At 40.2% G+C, this 19,189-nt stretch overlaps 3 protein-coding genes across 3 annotated transcripts; 2 read left to right on the top strand and 1 right to left on the bottom strand.

The window, feature by feature from the left end:
- Positions 1 to 905: 905 nt before the first annotated feature.
- Positions 906 to 4,798, top strand: LOC129108688 (fibroblast growth factor 4B-like). The gene is made up of 3 exons (XM_054620585.1): positions 906 to 1,251; positions 1,861 to 1,964; positions 4,622 to 4,798. Exons 1-3 carry the CDS (start codon positions 906 to 908, stop codon positions 4,796 to 4,798), a joined length of 627 nt encoding a protein of 208 aa, XP_054476560.1.
- Positions 4,799 to 10,553: 5,755 nt separating this feature from the next.
- Positions 10,554 to 12,592, top strand: LOC129108781 (fibroblast growth factor 23-like). Its single transcript, XM_054620696.1, has 3 exons — positions 10,554 to 10,823; positions 11,170 to 11,273; positions 11,375 to 12,592. The coding sequence occupies exons 1-3, from the start codon at positions 10,610 to 10,612 to the stop codon at positions 11,804 to 11,806; spliced, it is 750 nt and encodes a 249-aa protein (XP_054476671.1). The 5' UTR covers positions 10,554 to 10,609; the 3' UTR covers positions 11,807 to 12,592.
- A 621-nt stretch (positions 12,593 to 13,213) lies between these two features.
- tigara (TP53 induced glycolysis regulatory phosphatase a) lies at positions 13,214 to 19,189 on the bottom strand. Its single transcript, XM_054620717.1, has 6 exons — positions 19,152 to 19,189; positions 17,834 to 17,871; positions 17,635 to 17,756; positions 17,160 to 17,237; positions 16,934 to 17,044; positions 13,214 to 14,359 (listed from the first exon to the last, which is right to left on the bottom strand). The coding sequence occupies exons 1-6, from the start codon at positions 19,187 to 19,189 to the stop codon at positions 13,970 to 13,972; spliced, it is 777 nt and encodes a 258-aa protein (XP_054476692.1). The 3' UTR covers positions 13,214 to 13,969.

Below are 19,189 nucleotides of genomic sequence, written 5' to 3'. Positions count from 1 at the left end.
ATGTTGGCCTACATGGAGGTCTTGAACCCTGATCTCCAGCGGCAGAGGGTTGGTGGGCACCCTGCTGGTTTCCTGGTCCAGCATTGTGTTCCCAGATTTACTGCGGGAAGTTCTTGAACGGCGCAGCAGAAGAAGAAGAAGAAGAAGAAGAAGAAGAAGTGGGATCACAAGAGCCCTGTCATTGCTCTCCGGTGACAAGTGGGCCTGTTTTTACACCTTCCTTCTAAATAAGGAAGCGGCCTGACAGACATATGACCATCGACCCAATTTGGGAGCAGCCCGTGTGTCCCATCGCGTCCACGGCCGCTGAACGCCACCAATGAGCTTTCTCCCCTTTCCCAGTCCAGCAGTGACGGTATAGCCTATTCCCCTCAACTCTCCACACACTTTGGTATTTTATTTATTTATTTATTTATTTATTTATTTTTCTGCTGTCAGCACCTTCTCTCCCTCTTGTATTGTCCCAGCGGCGAAGTCAGCATGATGTCATCTAGGGGATGCGACGATAGCCCTGGCAAGGTTGAATCAGGGTTTTTGGTGAGTGGTTAGAGGATTTTTTTTATTCTGAACTATTACCGAGAGGATAAGACACAAGGGGGAGAATAGAGAGAGAGAAAGAGAGAGTGTGTGTGTGTGTGAGAGAGAGAGAGAGAGAGGCGCGGATGAGCTGCAAAACATGGTAATCACCAGCACCAACCTCGCCATCACCATCACCATCACCTCCAGCTCTGCCGCGCACTCTCCCGTCTCCTCTCCTCCTCTGCACCGGGGCTTGCGTTTCATGCCCAAAGCCCTGATCTGCGCTCCCGAAATAACCCTCAGCCAGCATGCCGAAGGAAGCAAAACAAGAAGAGCGGTATTTTTAGGGTCATTAATTTCGACCACGTGGCCCGAAGGTAAACCGGATGGCCGTTGCGCAAAGGCTCCTCGTCAGTATGTCCTGCGAGGCCGGCACGCCGCACTGGACGCTGACCGCGGTGGTTCTCCTGGGCTTTCTGCTGGGGATCGTGTCAGCGTACCCTTTACCGAGCAGCAGGACAAATGCAACTTTACTGGAGAAAAGATGGGAGACCCTCTTCTCCCGCTCTGTATTGGGGATCTCCGGGGAGAAACCGGAGCAGAACTGGGAGAGTGACTATCTGCTGGGCATCAAAAGAGTGCGGAGGCTCTACTGCAACGTGGGCATCGGGTTTCACCTTCAGGTCCTCCCCGACGGCAGGATAAACGGTGTACATAATGAAAACCAGTACAGTGAGTTATACCTCCACCAATGTAATTCAATAGACATTAAAGAGAGGCAGAGTCAATAAGCATGGAGCTGTGATGAGCAGGCTAGTCTATCCCCTCTATTCATTTTGCATGATCATATGTCATCCGACTCTTTGGGGGGGGGAATTGATTTCTTCCACGGCAAGATACAAATCTATTAAAACAAATAAGTATCCATCAGTGCTGAGCACCCCCATTCCTCCTCCTCCTCCTCCTCCTCCCCCCAAGCTCAACCATGACATGAATGTATGGACGCTTTTAGACACAACTTATTTTTACGCAGCCCTGTGAGGGCGGTCCAGAGACCCAATAGCCGTGCACGTCCATGCAATTGCTGCAATTATTGCAATAACAAGAATGCGCTTAATTGGCACGCGCCTGGGTGCAAATGTAAGATGGGGTGAAGGATGCAGAACAAAGGCACCGGCATGCTGCGCAGCAATCTGCAAGGTTACACCCATAGACGCAGGGAGAGAGTGAGAGAGAGAGAGAGAGAGCACAATGCTACATTAAACACTGAATCAGCCAGGATGATCGGTTGCTATTTCATTGTATTTGCACTCTAATGTTATATTCTTTGTCTTGTGTCAGGTCTAATAGAGATCTCTACGGTGGACAGAGGAGTGGTGAGCCTGTATGGGGTGAGGAGTGAGTTGTTTGTCGCAATGAACAGCCGTGGGAGGTTATACGGAACGGTAGGTATGCACAGTATTTCATTTATTGTCCAGCAATGTTAGTTAATGGGATCCTGGAATTAGGACGCACTTGCAGCTCGATCAGCCTTTTTTTTTTTTTTTTTCTTTTCTTTTTTTTTTTTTTTTTGCCAGTCATATTTTGGGATGCCGCCCTATCTGCCAGCAGGGGGGCTGATCATTATACGTTGCGAAGTCCCAATATGTTAATTTCATCAGGAATGTATGAAGCTCTATTTAAAGCCAGTGTGCTAGGCCTGGTGCCCTATTGGTAAATAATGATGAGGTTAACAGATGCAGGGTTCAGTCCACGCGCCTGTAATGTGGTCCTGTGTGTGGCTGAGGAGGAGGAGGAGGAGGAGGAGGAGGAGGGGAAACCCCCTGACGCAATAAAAACCTGTCAGCAGAGCTGGAAATCGATTTTAACGGCAAAGCGTTTATTTTGCAGGGCAGTGCACAACACACACATCCTGGGAGGCAAAGGCCCCAACTTACCCACCAGCAGCTCCTCCCACCTACAACATGAAACAAATCTTAAACGGGCCATTTACATTTTTAGTTCACATTAGTGGTGGTGATTTTGGTATAAAAAAAATGTGAGTGGGGTCACACAATTCATACAAGAACATTTGATTATGCAATCCCAGCATACATAGATGCATCACATTGAATCTGACTCTCACAACCAATAAACTGCGTGCAAGTGAGAGAAAGAAGACACTGAGCTTGCTGTGACCAATGTATTACCAGCCGCAGAGATGACAATATTCCAGCCGAATAATGCCGTCTTAAATCACACAATGGAGATCTGACGACATATCTTACCATACCAACATATAGGGCCACCAAAGGACAATGTTTAAAATCACTCAAAATATAATAGCCTACACATGACCAGCAACGAAAGGTGCCTGTTATCTATTGAGTAACTCATCTTTGTAAACATTGTACATGCATTCCAAATGATCTTTTTGAATAATGGCTGAAGTGCCCTTAAAATAGGGTTCAGCATAGTAAAGGATCCTATAGTCTGGAGTCTCCCTCGCACATAGTCTCAAATATTTATCTTAAAATGCCAGTGTTTAAGATACCAGCAGACTCGTCATGGCCACGCAAGGCAATTTTTCACTTCCCACAAAGTTTAATACAGGTTTGAATTCTGCCAAGAACATGCCTGTTTTCTTTGAGTCTGACGGTTGATTGTTAAATTCCAAGTTTGTAAGCACTGCCAAGCTGCGATACACAACTCTTGTTTTTTTTTTTATAATATGCTAGAGGTTAACCAAGTTTTACTTTTAAACCACTCGTGGTTGAATTATGTTTTTTTTATCCTTTCCTTCTTGAGATAAGATTAAGTCATCCAGTTGATGTGGTTCGAAAGTTTTTTTTGTTTGTTTGTTTTTTAATTACAATTTTGCTCCAGGGGTAGATCATACTGTAGTTAAATAATTGGAGTTATCATGGCTATAAATATATAAATGTTGCTGGTGCTCGGGAGGAAACATTGTGTTTAGTAGAGCCCTGCTGACACATTGCCACTGGTTTGCACTCTGTGGCGAACATATTTGACAGACACAATGAGAGTCGGTTATCTGGTCATGAGTGATGAAGCGTTAGCTTGAGAGTTGGCTGATGATCTGATAAGAGATTGAATTAGGCCGCATGACTTCTGGTGGAGAGTATTTGCTCTGCTGCTGCACACTTTACCAGTCATACACTGTCAGCACTGTAGCAGAGAAGTCGTATTGTTCTTCAGTGACTGATATGTGTATTTTAAAATGATCTTGGCGGGGCTTTATGTGTAGAATAGTGATCAGTGCTCTTGCACCTTAAATCTTCCTGATATTGTTTATTCATATCAAGGTTTACTGTGATTACTGTGCTTATTTGTATTGTTTAAATAGTGTTTTTGTGTTTTCATTTTAAAGGAATAGTTTGACATTTTGGAAAATAGGTTTATTTGCTTTACTGCAAACATTTAGATAAGTCTGTTTACTGTAGCCAGGAGACATGTGAAAAAACATAGAGTTCTGGTTTGTTCTTGGATTTATGTAGGACGACTGATTAAAAACACAAGATATAACATATCTTGACATAAAGAGCTTTGTAGGTACCGGTAGGCAGATTTTGCTACCTTTGGTTACAGCATCTACCTGTCTCCCTATGCTTCAAGCTAAGCTAAGCTAAACTAAGCTAAACTTCTCCTGGTTGCACATTCATATTTACAGTACAGACAGGTGAGTGGTATCAATTTAATCAACTACCTCTGCAAATCTATCAAAATGCAATTCTACTCTTTAAGTTCTGTTTTCAAATTTTTGCACTTTTTTTCTTCTGTGAATACACCATCACTCCATAAAGTTTCCTTTTGTATTTTGAATATTATCACATTAAGTACTTGATGTGGCTATCTGTGTTTGGTTTAATTTAGTTCAATTAATACCTTTTTTTTAAAGGAGCAAACTCAATACACCTAATATTTATGAGCTGTTAGCGCTGCTGGGAGATTGCACAAAGATAACTCTAACATTGCTGTGTTTAATCTAATATTTAGCTTTAACCTTTTGTGCATTGAACAGAACCTTTTTAAATAGTTTTTTAGTGCTCTCCCATCATAGCTTCAAACTAAAAACTGCTGTCTGTCTCTTTGTTCTCTCCAGAGAGTCTTCCATGACGAGTGCAAGTTCAAGGAGAGCTTGCTCCCAAACAACTACAACGCCTACGAGTCTCTGGTTTACAGAGGCTCCTACATAGCACTCAGCAAGCATGGCCGCGTGAAGAGGGGCAACAAGGCCACCACTGCCATGACTGTAACGCACTTCCTACCCCGAATATGATGAGGCAAAAACTGGCAATAACAGACTTATTTGCACATGTGGATTATTTCCCAGGTAACATAAATACCGTATACGTACGTACAAACACAAAAGACAACATGGACTGTAAAAGAAAGAAATACCACTATATCTGATAGTATTTATTCAAACTTTATATGTATATTTGGGTAGCTTCCTTTGTATTAGAAATTATGGAAATGCCATTCTTTGCTGCTTTTATGATTTTCATCATTTTGTGATATGCAGGGATGGAGAGGTGTCATTTATCCCCTCAGTTTATATGGGTGCTTGCTAGAATCTGTTGAGTCCTTGCCCTGTCTGTGGATGACAGTTGATCCTTTTGGAAATGAAATGGAGACGTTATTACCTCAAAGCAACATTTTCTGAGAAGTAGAAGAGGACGAAGAAAAAGAGAAATGTGTGCATGAAATTTCTACAGAGAAGAATGCCTGTTTACTGAAAATGTTTTTCATTTGTCATCCACGAAGGATTCGAGCGCTTCCCACTCTCTATGTTCAATTGTCTCTGTCACTGTCAGGGCAACCAGGGCACTTGCAAATATGGCGGTGTTTTTTTTTTTTGTTGCTTCGTCATGAGGTTGGCGGTGCCTTGAATTCCTACTTGCGGTCCCCTTGCCCTTGCATGCGAGAAACATGGTGCTCAAGTCAGAAATAGGAATGAACTGCAAGTCATCGCTCCCTCAGACACCAACGGGGGGCTTTAGCCCAATTCCTAGAGGGCCAGAGGTTTCTCCACTTTATTTTCTTTCCATAATTAGATCAATTAAGTAATTGAGACTCTATGCTGCACAGGCACCCAGAGGAGCCTCTCGTTAATATGGAAAGCTAGATTTAGAGTCGGCACTCATCCGCCCCCTGTCATGTCCAAGGGAGCTTTGACAATCCCAGGTTTTTCTTTCACAATTTTTGTAGCCTGATCATCAGTGTGTGACTGTGTAGTAAATATGTGGGCATGCATTTATTTCAAGTATATATGTGGAATTGCTCAGTTTGAGAGCTGCTCAATTTGAATTTCTTTTGAATTTCTCAATGTTGGAGGTCAAGGGGGCGTCTGTGTAACAGAATATCATAGACCTGACAAAATGTCCTCAATTTCTGTCTGCTGTATGGTTCCCTCCACTTCAAACTGAGTTCTGTTTCATCATTAGAATCTGTTGCATCAGGTCTGTAGCCTTGCTAGTTTGTTTGATTGCATTTTTGAAAATGTGTTGACTTTATAGCAAAAGTGAAGATGACTTTCACACAGGGTTGATGATATTTGGCACTTAAAGTACGGTGTTTGTGAAGAAGTTTGTACTGTGACAGTGGATGTCAATGAGGAGTCAATTCACTGTAAATATGATGGTCTGCTGCATTCATTTGAAATTCTGAAGATACTCTAGTTTGGTTTAGAGTTCATGATCCTGGGATATGTGAACAATGCTTCAAGTAAACCAGTCTGTCTGACATTTAGATGATGTGGATTGCGCTCATTGGTCCCAGATTTTATAGCTACTTATGCATTATTCAGATTGGCCGCTGAGTCAAAGGATGTCTTCTTGTAAAAAAAAAAAAAAAAAAAAAAAAAAAGAAATACGAGCAATGTTGCAGTGAACCAAAGGGTTATAACAGCAATGTTCATTCAGGCTTTGGGTATGCAGCATACCATACTTAAATTCAACAACTGCTCGTTCTCCTCTTTCAGATACCGTAGTTTTCCGTTGTGGAGACGTAGTGGGGGAGGAGGAGGACAAAGAGCAAGCAAAGTTGAAGATAGCAATGATGCACAGATGACTTAGATGGCACTCAGCATGTGGCACTGGTTGTTTGTTTAACTTGGCGAGGATGTGAATAATGCGGGGTAAAATACCTGAGCATCAGACTAGTGGGCCCCTTGCCGGTTGATGTCAGACTGGACGGTCAGCACAGGGCCCTGGGATTCTTGTCCCATTCATCTGAGCCATTTTTGTACCAAGGTCGAAGATACGGGCTTCTGTTACTGATGTACACTTTTTCTGGTCCATCTCAATGACTTTTGTCGTTTTACAGACCTGTCATGTGTTCAAGACATACTTGGTTGTCTTGTAATGTGCAATGAAGATATGAATGATTCTGCACCTTTCTCATACTCCTGAGCAGAGTGTTTAATGTTGAAATGTGGTGCGATTGAGCTAGATTTTTACTGATTTTGGATCCCTTGATTCTGTTCTGGTACTTGACCTGCAATATTCTTTAAGTAGCAAACCACCAGTCAGGCCAGTTTGGTCACATATGATTAAAGGAAAGTAGCAAGGCTATTATATATATATATATATATATATATATATATAGTTATCATATTTTACCTCATGCCCTTTCTAACATTACTGTAACGCATTGACAAAATGTCTGTGAGCTATGGTTTACGTGCCCTTTAAGCTCCAGCTTATGTCTAGTAGCAGAGACGAATGTGCAGTATCTGGTGTGTTTGTAAGCATGTGTGTGTGTGTGTGTGTGTGTGTGTGTGTGTGTGTGTGTGTGTGTGTGTGTGTGTGTGTGTGTGTGTGTGTGTGTCTAACTGAGTGCGCTCCTGTCACGTTCTGTTTCTGCCAAAGCGACAGTAGAGATGGTATCAGATCGATTAACCTTGAGTCAGGAATAACAGGGCATTGTCTGACTGTGCAAGCTGATGTACTGTACTCTCCTCACAGGAGAAGATAAAGGCGAGAGGGATGTCTGCCAAAAGAAAGCACTGACTGTGGTTTGAGCTGGGAGTTATGTAGCAAAAGGCCACTTCAAAAAGAATCAAACACTTCCAGGAAAGGGACACTTGATTAAAACAAGTTGTCCGGTATATACTGTGATCCGAGAGAGCAACTGTAGAGTCCCAGGATGTCACCTTTTAATGTTTTTGAGTATTGACATCTGATAATTGTGTTTGGGGGGATTTTGCCATGAGCATCTTTTTACTTATTGTGACTTATAAGCCTTTATTTATTACATCACTTTGATCAGATTTTTTTTGTTTTCTGGACTGATTTTGTGTCGGTGAGGATTTGGCTGGAGAAGTATTTTGACTAATTTGTCAAAATATTAAAAAAAAGGTGCATTTTTATTTTTGTGGAGTAATATTTACCGAGCAGGGATATATGCTGTTTTCCCTTGCTAAGCTTTCATCAAAACAAGCTCACATGCAAGATCACAATCACTTGTTTTTGATGACCGAATTGTGACTATTACTGGATGTCATTTATGATTTATTATGGTATGTTTCAGAGGACACTGTCAGCACAACAAGCGATGAGTTGAATGGGAATTGTAAAGTAACAATGGCTCCTCAAGTAGTAAGGGACACTTGATAAGTTGTGTACGCTAAAACTCAGCTTGGTGTCAGATTTTCAAAGCTTGAGAAATGTTATTCTGTCACAAGTCCTGCAACTTTTGCATGATGATGCAGAAAAGGTTGTACGATATAGAAGTAACTGAGAGAGGGTAGTTAATGGTATACCCCCTTTCAACATTAACACGTACTTCCTTAATTCTGCATTATGCATATAGAGTATGGTGCCATTGTGCTTTTCATACCTGTTCAGCTGGTTTTAAAATGTGTTGGTTCACAGGGAACTGGAGGTCTGTGGGAGGATCTGGGATCAGACTTGTGTGTGTGTGTGTGTGTGTGTGTGTGTGTGTGTGTGTGTGTGTGTGTGTGTGTGTGTGTGTGTGTGTGTGTGTGTGTGTGTGTGTGTGTGTGTGTGTGTGTGTGTGTGTGTGTGTGTATGTGTGTCCCTGTGTGCCGGCAGCCTTTGTGTTTCTCTCTCAGTTTTCTATTCCTGCACTGAGGGGAGAGTGCTTCCTCTGAGTCTCCCTCCTCTTTTTTAACATATACCTCACCTTCTGCCTTAGTTCCGATTATTGAAATGATTGTAAATTAGTTTGAGACAACAGACTTCTCCAATCATTTGTTTCTGAAAAAAATATGATGATGAGTAAGTAAAATACTATATTACAAATGGTTTTCCTTTTATTTTTGTACGTATGTGCTGTGCACAGCAGTCAACTGTATTCCTGAGATGATAATAAAAGACGTTTTGTAAAAGCTGTTGTGATGGAGTGCGTTAAAGATGTGTGTTTGCTTCATTGTGCTTCTTGAGGCTTAAACACAGATTATTAGAGGTACTAGGGAAGAAGCTGTGAATGCCTGTGATAATGTTAAACCTCAAGCCAAAGTCATGGTCAATGAATAACCATGAGTGAGTATGTGGCGCCCTCTTCTGGTGAAGGGTTACATTTTGAGGGACGATAAAGCAAATGTATGAAAATGAACTGAAACTGAAAAAGAAATTAGTGCACTTTATTTAATGGTGTTATTTCCTGGAGTTTCATTGTAAGTTTCCAGGACACAATTATGTGTTCAATTAGTACACTTCCAATACATTGATTTTAATTATTTGCTAAATTAACATCATGTATATTCTTTTAGTCAGTGCTCAGCAGGTCAGCTAATGTACAAAAATGTCAAAATTGTCTACGAGGAAGAATACGAATGAAGCTGTTCTCTCGAGGAAGTTTCTCTGAAAATGAACAACTGCTTTTGCAACTCAACACAGCAAACTAAAAATAACTCAGACGTTCATCTCTATTTCAGCTATTATTAGAACTCAGTTACGTAGTTCCTTCCAGGAAAGTTTCAAGACATGATTTTGAAATAACAAACATGGAAAAAAAAAATTGATACTCTATGTTGCCGTTACTGTTTATTCTCCTAATCAATAACCAAAATATTGACACTGCACTCCTGAGTACTACCATGAACCTTTCTCTTTGGTGTAAATTTTTTCCAGTCAGCCAAAAGTGTATAGTCATGCCACTGATCAGTTCCTCTAAATAAACCTGACTTACTGTTCAGATTGTAAATACAATTTTAAAATGTCAACTTTTCTTGAGCAAAAAAACCTTAAGAATACATTCAATTAAAACTTACTGAAAGAAGCAATCATGAGGAAGAATTTTCCCCAAACAATTATAATGAGGTAAAAATATAAAAAACACCATGATGGTGCTACAAAGCTCTACGAAATATACACTCTGATGTAAGGAAGTGAGAGGTGGAAGAAGTGTACATTTAATTAACAAGCAAGGTAACAAGAGATGCATCAGTAATTTGTACTTAAGTTGAAAAGGTATGATTTATTGATTTTGGCCTGTGGTCATTATCAGGGTTGTTCATATAATACAAGATTTGCTGTGCCATAACCCCAACTCTCCTTGTAATGTTACTTTGACCAGAAGAGATATTGTTAAAAACGTTCAAAGTCTGATTCAAACAGACTTCAAGTCAAACAATAAAGAGTATATAAGTAGTTTGGAAAGCATGTAATTCTTACCTTATTTTTCCTGATTAGAGACAAGAGTAAAGTTGAATCACTGTCTCCATCATCTTTTCACATCTTCATCCTCTCTCGTCAGCCTCTGGAGTTCCAACTTTAATCTTTATGTTGTATTTTTTGAAGATTTGAATAAAGAATAAATTAAATGCTTCCACCTATGGCAGAATATTCCCACAAAGATGTTTCCCTTAAAAGTGATAAATTAATGTTCTCTTTCACAGATAAAATAGTATTTTACCAGCTTGAGCCTGCAGGAATTCTACATAGACAACTCCTAACTATGGAAAAGGTAGGCTTTAAGTCATTTTGGTAAATGAGTTAGCCAGTTAATCGACCCTCTGTTTAAATAGACCTGTTGGACTTTCTCCTCCTCCAGTAGCTGCTCACACACCAACCTGCACATTTGTCCTGCTAAGAGTAAAGAGAGCACGGCATCCCCATCGATCATGCTACCGGCTTTCTTCTCGCTCATCCTGATTGCTGTTCATGTGTCTGTACCGGTGGATTGTACACCGAGGCTCCGGGACCCAGAGCACCGTTTACAACGTCAGCAGAGCAGCTTCAAGACAGGAGCACATGTGGATACATCAGCTGGTACAAGTCGGTTCTACTTGGAACTGAGTGGATCAATGAAAAAAGGCATAAACAGAAACTTTCTGGGTAAGTCTCCCTTTATCCATACAAAAACTAAATGCAACTATTTATTTATCTAGCTTACTTTATATCATATCTCAGAGGGCAATCGCCTGCTTTATGTATATATATCCTAAATAACAATCAAACATACATGATACAAGTTTGGAAATACATTTTTACTGGATAAACGTACAAATATATGTTGTAATGATGTCCAACGCATATATTTTGCATGTCATCTAAACAACAAACAATACTTCTGGTAGCAAGAAATGCTCAACATATTCTTAATATGCAGTGTATACAAATTTTTAAGTCATATAAGTAATTTATAACTAAGGATGGCATGTTTAAACCTGTTTTCTTACAGTTATTTTGCCAGTAAGAACAGCTACAAGCAACTTTGTGTTAATATTTGATCTGAGAAAAAAATGGTTCCTCTGTATGGACTCAAAGGGAGAGCTGTACAACTCTGTGAGTATTTTCAAATGCACTTAATTTGAGTTAAGTCCAGAAAATGACTTTAGTGGAAACAGTAACATTTTGTACTTGTCTGCTTTTTCTCTACCCACCAGAGGCAAAAGGACACAGAAGATTGTCTCTTCCAGCGCCTTTGGTTAGATGTGGCGAACCACCATGATGTGTTATACTCTGGAAGTGGGGGCTGGCTGCTCAAACTGATTGGAGCTGAGCTGCCAGTTGCTCACCACCAGGAGCCACCTGAACCCTCCTCAGCCCTGGTGGAGAGGTTCCTGGGTCCCTTGGTAAAGAGACAGAGGAGGAGTGAGGAGGTGAACCCCTCTGATCCATTAAGATCACAGACACATCCCTCTCATTCTGCCATGGATCACAAGGATGCAGATCACCGGCAGCCCGATCGGGACCAGGCCGGCGCCGTGTCCAAGGAGACCATCACCTCGTGTGATGACCCCCTGCGGGTCTTACAGCCCAACGGGCCTGTTAGTCCTGTCAAGACTAATATTGCAGACCGAGCAGAACAAGACTAAGATACTGAACTTGAGTTTAATAAGTAAAAAGTCAGAAGGGGCCGCAATTATTTTTGTTTGTCTGAAAAGTCACTTTATTTGTGACTGCATGCATAGTGGGAGTAGATGCTTCCCCTGGACTGCAGAATCAGTGGGAGTCACAGAATGACTTGCAAAGGGCTGGTACAATCAAACTGACACTGGAGGGTGGTTTGTAAACAGGAAAGCATTATATATTTTACAACTTCTGAAAAAAAGAGATAGCATTTAATAAAATCATTGAATTTTCAAAATTTGTTTTTATGGTACTCTTACGCTTGGTAATGTACCACATTACATCACAGCAGCTTGTTCAGATCTTTTGTTTGAATAGCAGATGATGGATAAGTTTGGCAACATGCAGCAAGTTTGGTCCAGTGTCCTGCTGACCTCTGCCGTCAGTTAAAATTTAAACCTCGGGTCAGATGTGGCAATGTTTGTTTTGCATATGTGAAAATGTGTAATCTGTAAGTAATTATGAATATTTATACATACATTTGTTTATAAAGTAAAGCTTCATACAAGGAGTGTACAAACTAGTCAAAAATAGACCAGCGCATACTGAAAAATAAGAATCATCTGCTATTTCTGAACATATAAGAAATGAACAGAATCAAATTAAGTCAGGTGCCGGACACCAATAGTCACAGCGAAGAAAATGTATTTATTTATTGAAATGTGTTAAATGACTTCCTTCTTAGCTTATACTGTTTTATTATTTATACATTTCATGTTGTGTTATTTCTTATGTGAAAAAATAAATGGTAACTACTCTGTGGATTGTCTTTCTTATTTGTCTATACAAAGTTGTTGCTTCCAGGATCAACAGATCACTAATAAAAAGTTACTTACTTTCTAGCAAAACCTTGCATATTGAAGAAAAACAGGAACTTTGAATGAATGTGGGTCTGAATGTGTTAATAACTCTCCACTTGTCCAGTGACCAGTCACTAAGGATTTACTCGAACATTCAAAATGTTCCTGGCCCCAAACATTATGACACCTGCATGAAACCTACTAGAACAAGTTAGCATTGCTGCACATTCTTTTGCGCACTAACCAATTGTTTCCCAAGGAAAGGCAACAAAAATCACATGGTTGTTATGCACACAGCCAATTGGTTATGTAACTGTCAAATATTAGACCTGGACAAATCATGTTCAAAAGAAGTAATGCATATCGAACAAATGTAGAACAAATGAAAGCACATACTTACTTATGGAAATGTCCTAGGTTAGGATATGTTTATAAATCAAAATTGGAAATCAAAGATTTATATTGTGCAATGATGAACAAATGATAACCAGTGTAGACTGTATGTGTTTTTTTAGGAAGTTTTATTTGGAAAAGATCTTTAATCGCTTTTTGCAAGTTTCCACAGATACCGTACTATGATACAGAAACAAGTAACAGCTACATTTTCTTACTTAATAAATATACTAACATGCGCAAGTCTGACAGCATTCCTAGTGTTTTTTTAATTACAGGATCACAGAGACAACGTGAAAAGTAGAGAAACCACATGCTACAGTACAACACACAGCATGAATGCACTGTTTCTCTATTCATCTGCCCTTGTCGATCCAAGTGTTAATTCCCAACAATGAAAAAGTCACTGATTTGCCAAAAGTCAACACTGTTGCGGTTTATTTTGTGTTCTTACGTAGGATCTATGAACTTCCGGAGGCTTAATATAGAAACATGGACTCATTAGCGCAGCAACCTGCCCACATTTACAGTAATGAACAGCCAGACAAATGATGACACTGCCCTGCAACAAAAGGTGCTCAGCTCGATGATTCAGCATTTTATACCCTGAAAATCACATTTTGTTGTGGACCACTGTTTCAAATATTGGTGACTTTAAACTACATTTCTGAATTCAATTAATTCAAGTATAATATAATGTGGTTTTAGGATACTGCTTCCGGTAAAATATACAATCAATAGCACTTGAATACTTGACCTTAGATTTTTTTTTCTTAATTACATTTAAAAAACAAGCTTGTTTCAAACAACTAGATCAATTCTTAACTCTCAGTGTTGAGTCTCTGGAGCTTTTCCACACTAAACGTGTCACTTTCCTCCTCCACCGTCACTCAGTTGTCTCTTACTTTTCTCAAAACCCTCTTTTCATTTAAGCTCCTATTTTTTAACATGGTCCCCTCTGTGGACGAACACACAGCGCATCCCTACTAATTCGAACTTGTCGTCCTCTTTCCTCATGGTAAGTAAAAACCGACACATTCCTGTGTTAGGACTTAAAGCGAACATGTGTGCTTTGTCAGAACCCGGAGGCAAGGAGCAATGTAACTCTTCCACAAAGAAACGCAGAGCCACGCACATGTAGGCCCCGTGGGTGACGACCAAAGCGTGGACCGGGACTCCCCTGACCCCATCGTCTGCCTTCCCCTCCACAGGAGATGTTTCTGATGAAGCAGATAAGGTCGTCTCATCCTCCCCTCTGGTGTGCCAGTGTTCGGCCCCAATTTGCTGGAGAATTTTCTCCCAAAACTCTTTGACTCGCTCTTTGACCTGAACAAAAGAAAAATCTGTCATGAACTGTGCCACACTTTTCTTGCATTTTCTTTCTTCACAAACATCATATGTCATGGAAATGTGACAACCTGCAACTGTAAGGGATCAGTTGAAGGTTGTTATATTCAAGACAACATATGTACAACCTTTCCAACAAAAAGCACACAGGCACACTTTTCAGTGTCATCCTGATTCAACAACTTGTAACTCGTCAAGGAAAGCTGGGAGGGAGGCATGTAGCCGACACTGATTGGGGCTCTTACTGCTTACGTCAAATCCATCTTTTGTTAATCTGCATCATCATCATCATGATGTGCTGGTCACGTACTGGGATGGACCAGAGTTAAGGTCCAAGCCAAGATCTAATGGATGAAGCCTGCATGAAGTATTTCTGCAATAGAACATCCCTCCTTCTGACGCCCCCTCGCACTGTCCTCCCACACAGCCTTGAACTCAAATAACACAAAGCTAAGTAGTGACTTTTTAAACGGGAGCAGTGACGAACACTCTGCAGTTGTTTGACAGTGATCACATGTACTTTGATCCCCATGACTTGCACACAAAGGGGCTCTGGCAGATACAAAAGATGTACAATCATGTGGATGCAAAGAGGCCCTGAGATGGCACGTTACAGCCGAGAAAGTGATTTGACAGAGGAGATGAGTGTCTCCTGCCACCTAGTGGTTGTGTGTGTACATTGTATCATTGTATATTTATATATTTATATATATATACAGTGGGGGAAATAATTATTTGATCCCTTGCCGATTTTGTAAGTTTGCCCACTGACAAAGAAATTAACAATCTATAATTGCTATGGTAGGTTTATTTTAACAGTGAGAGACAGAATATAAAGAAATTAATCCAGAAAATCACATTATATAAAAGTTATGAATTGATTTGCATTTGATTGAGTGAAATAAGTATTTGAGCCCCTACCAACCAGCAAGAATTCTGGCTCCCACATACCGGTTAGATTAGTCCTTTCACTTTAAGAAAGTACTCTGAATCTCAACTCGTTACCTGTATGAAAGACACCTGTCCACAGAATCAATCAATCAGATTCCAACTTCTCCACCATGGGCAAGACCAAAGAGCTGTCTAAGGATGTCAGGGAAAAGATTGTAGACCTGCACAAGGCTGGAATGGGCTACAAGACCATCGGAAAGCAGCTTGGTGAGAAGGAGACAACTGTTGGTGCGATTATTCGGAAATGGAAGAAACACAAAATGACCATCAATCGCCCTCGGTCTGGGGCTCCACGCAAGATCTCGCCTCGTGGGGTATCGATGATCATGAGAACGGTTAGGGATCAGCCCAGAACTACATGGGAGGAACTTGTTAATGATCTCAAGACAGCTGGGACCACAGTCACCAAGAAAACCATTGGTGACGCACTACGCCGTAATGGATTAAAATCCTGCAGCGCCCGCAAGATGTACAGGCCCGTCTGAAGTCTGCCAATGAACACCTGAATGATTCAGAGAAGGCTTGGGAGAAGGTAATGTGGTCAGATGAGACCAAAATCGAGCTATTTGGCATCAACTCAACTCGCCGTGTTTGGAGGAAGAGAAATGCTGATTATAACCCCAAGAACACCATCCCCACCGTCAAGCATGGAGGTGGAAACATTATGCTTTGGGGGTGTTTCTCTGCTAAGGGGACAGGACGACTTCACGGCATCGAGGGGAGGATGGACGGGGCCATGTACCGTGAAATCTTGGGCGACAACCTCCTTACCTCAGCCAGGACACTGAAAATGGGTTGTGGATGGGTCTTCCAGCACGACAATGACCCAAAACATATGGCCAAGGCAACAAAGGAGTGGCTCAAGAAGAAGCACATTAAGGTCATGGAGTGGCCTAGCCAGTCTCCGGACCTTAATCCCATAGAAAATCTGTGGAGGGAGCTGAAGTTTAGAGTTGCCAAGCGACAGCCTCGAAACCTTCAGGATTTGGAGAAGATCTGCAAAGAGGAGTGGACCAAAATCCCTCCTGAGATGTGCGCAAACCTGGTGACCAACTACAAGAAGCGTCTGACCTCTGTGCTTGCCAACAACGGTTCTCCACCAAGTACTGAGTCATGTTTTGTTAGGGGATCAAATACTTAATTCACTCGATCAAATGCAAATCAATTTATAATTTTTATATAATGTGATTTTCTGGATTATTTTTTTTTGATATTCTGTCTCTCAATGTTAAAATAAACCTACCATAACAATTATAGATTGTTTATTTCTTTGTCAGTGGGCAAACTTACAAAATTGGCAAGGGATCAAATAATTATTTCCCATATATATATACACACACAAATTTACACACATTTAAAAGCATTGAAACAATCACATTGGAAAAATAATCCAAACCTATTCGTCTGTGGTCCTTGTCTAACCAGAGATGTGTCAAAAAAACACATTAAAATCAGTTTCCTGTATATACATACAGAATGACTGCTATTGAGCAGTATGTTTTATTTTCAAACTGACAGAGAAATAAATAATACCTGTATAAATGATGAAATAACAGAGAAACAGATACTCAACCCTTATACAACAGCCAACCCCAGCCTCACCTGCTCCTGAGTCTCCCCCTTTGGAGGGGTGAAGTCTGGAAACGACTGACCGGCGGCCTTGGCCATCTCTCTCACTTCCTGCACCCGCCGCCCCTCTGCTATCCCAAAGCTCTGAAAAATAACAAGTCCTTGACTGGATGACTCAGGTTAATCTATTACTAAATCAATATACATAGCTGAAGAAAATGTTTTTGTTGTAAAATCATACAAAAGAAATGCCACTCACTTTCTCTTTAAGTAAAGGGTCACACACCATTTGTAGACCAGAACAACTACGGTTGTGTTTCATTATTGTTTCAGCAGTCTGAAAGAAACAATACACATCATCATCATCATCTCATCACAGCCTAATATACTGTGCCATACTGTCATTATCTCTCTACAGAGAAGAAGGGCAGTTTTATAAAGTTTTATTTTTTTCCCCAGATGTGAGTTCCTTGACTTGAAGACATGACATCGGTTAGTGTGTTGTATGGTCTGTACTCTTGACACTACTAACTACCATGCTAAGATAAATATTGTGCACAGGAACACATATCACAAAGTGAGAAACAGTGTGGTCTAATGCAGTATAATATTGTAGAAATCCTCTATTACATCTAATCAAAAAGTAAAAATAAATACATCCTGCAGTGTTTTCAAATTCATTTTTCAAATCAAGATTCATAGCGAGCTCCTACTGTAAAACTAAAGCATCGTACCTGCTTGGCCCGCAGCATATCACTGACAAACACGTTGCTGAACTCAACATCTTTAAGGTAACAGCCTGCTGCCTCAGCCTGCTGCAGCCCAATATCAGACAGAGAAGAATCTATAGCCTGGCCTGTGTGGAGAAAGACGGAGAGAGGAGAGTAAGACACAGAGGAAACACAGGATAGTATATCTTCAATTGTACTCTACCTTGTAGCAGGCCTTCTTTATTGTACTGCGTTTCCCCACTACAGAAAATAAATCATTAATTAATGCCGACGTACAGAAGCTATTATCATTAACAGATTAGGTAAAGAAGCTCATAGAAGCTACTGTTAGACCATCATACATTTTATGCTTTTTACCATATAAAGACATGGATTTATTTCCCCTGCATAATGCTTTATTCAAGCACCTTTAAGAAGGGCAGATGATCAAACATGGCTCCTGTTGTTGCATGCTCAAGCTCTCTGGCATGGGCCCTTAAAGGAGGGGCCTTTTTTCTGACAGTTGCTGTGACAGTGTCAACTAGACATCAATTAATCAATCAATCATTTTTTTGTTTGATTATTTAATCTCTGAGTCGGTAAAACATCAGAAAATAGTGAAAATGCCTTTCAAGATTCCCCAGAGACCAAAATAACTCAAAGTCTTCAAATTGCTTGTTTTCTCTGACAAACAGTCCCAAATCCAAAGATATTTAATTTGTATATAACAAAGAGAAAAGCAGCGAATCCTTGTACTGGAGAAGCTGGAACCAATCTCAGTCTGCTAATTTATTTAATCTAAATTTATTTTCAATTTTTTATGGATTCAGGTTTTACTGGCATAATTTATCTTGACATGCGCAACCATTTGAAAGAAATGTTTCATTTAGTATAAATGTATAAAATAAAATAAATTTAAATAAATAATATAAAATAAAAAAACTATGATGAAAAGTGGATTTAATTTGTATGATTATAATTCTGATTAGTGTTTCTATTATTATTATTATTATTATTATTATTATTATTTATTATTATTTTTTTTTATATATACAAAGTATTATCATATTAAACCCGATTTCTAAACCATATATTTCTAGTGTTGAATTGCCTCTTAGCAACATGCACCGAATGAATTTAGGTTCCCTTTGGTAAGCAGCGATGCATGCGGCGTTTGTCTAGGGCTTTTATTGTGAAAGGTAAGAACGGAAAAGGTGAAGCTGTTTCATGGAGTTGGCGTGATAGGATCACGACTTGTTGGTCGTTTACCGTTGTAACTTAGTCAACGTTTTAAAGTAATGTACTGACTTGCTAGGCGACACGAAGAAGTTTCACATGTCAGCTAAAATGTCCCAAATATAAACATTTCCACATATATTAATACATATCATACATAGATAATCACTTTATCAAAAACTAACTTTGGTAACAGTAAAAGGTCGAAGGAGAGACTATTAATAGGAGCAGAAGCAGTCCTACTCGAAGCCCAACAAATGGCATTTATCATAAACACGTTGAGTATGAATGTCAGATGCACTTACTGTCGAATAAGGCTCAGTCCAAATCTAAGCGCTTTCAT

This window comes from Anoplopoma fimbria, chromosome 19 (genome assembly GCF_027596085.1).
Source record: "Anoplopoma fimbria isolate UVic2021 breed Golden Eagle Sablefish chromosome 19, Afim_UVic_2022, whole genome shotgun sequence".
Taxonomy (NCBI): Eukaryota; Metazoa; Chordata; class Actinopteri; order Perciformes; family Anoplopomatidae; genus Anoplopoma; species Anoplopoma fimbria.
Note: the sequence above shows the minus strand (reverse complement) of the source record. Positions and strands in the feature narration are given on the sequence as shown.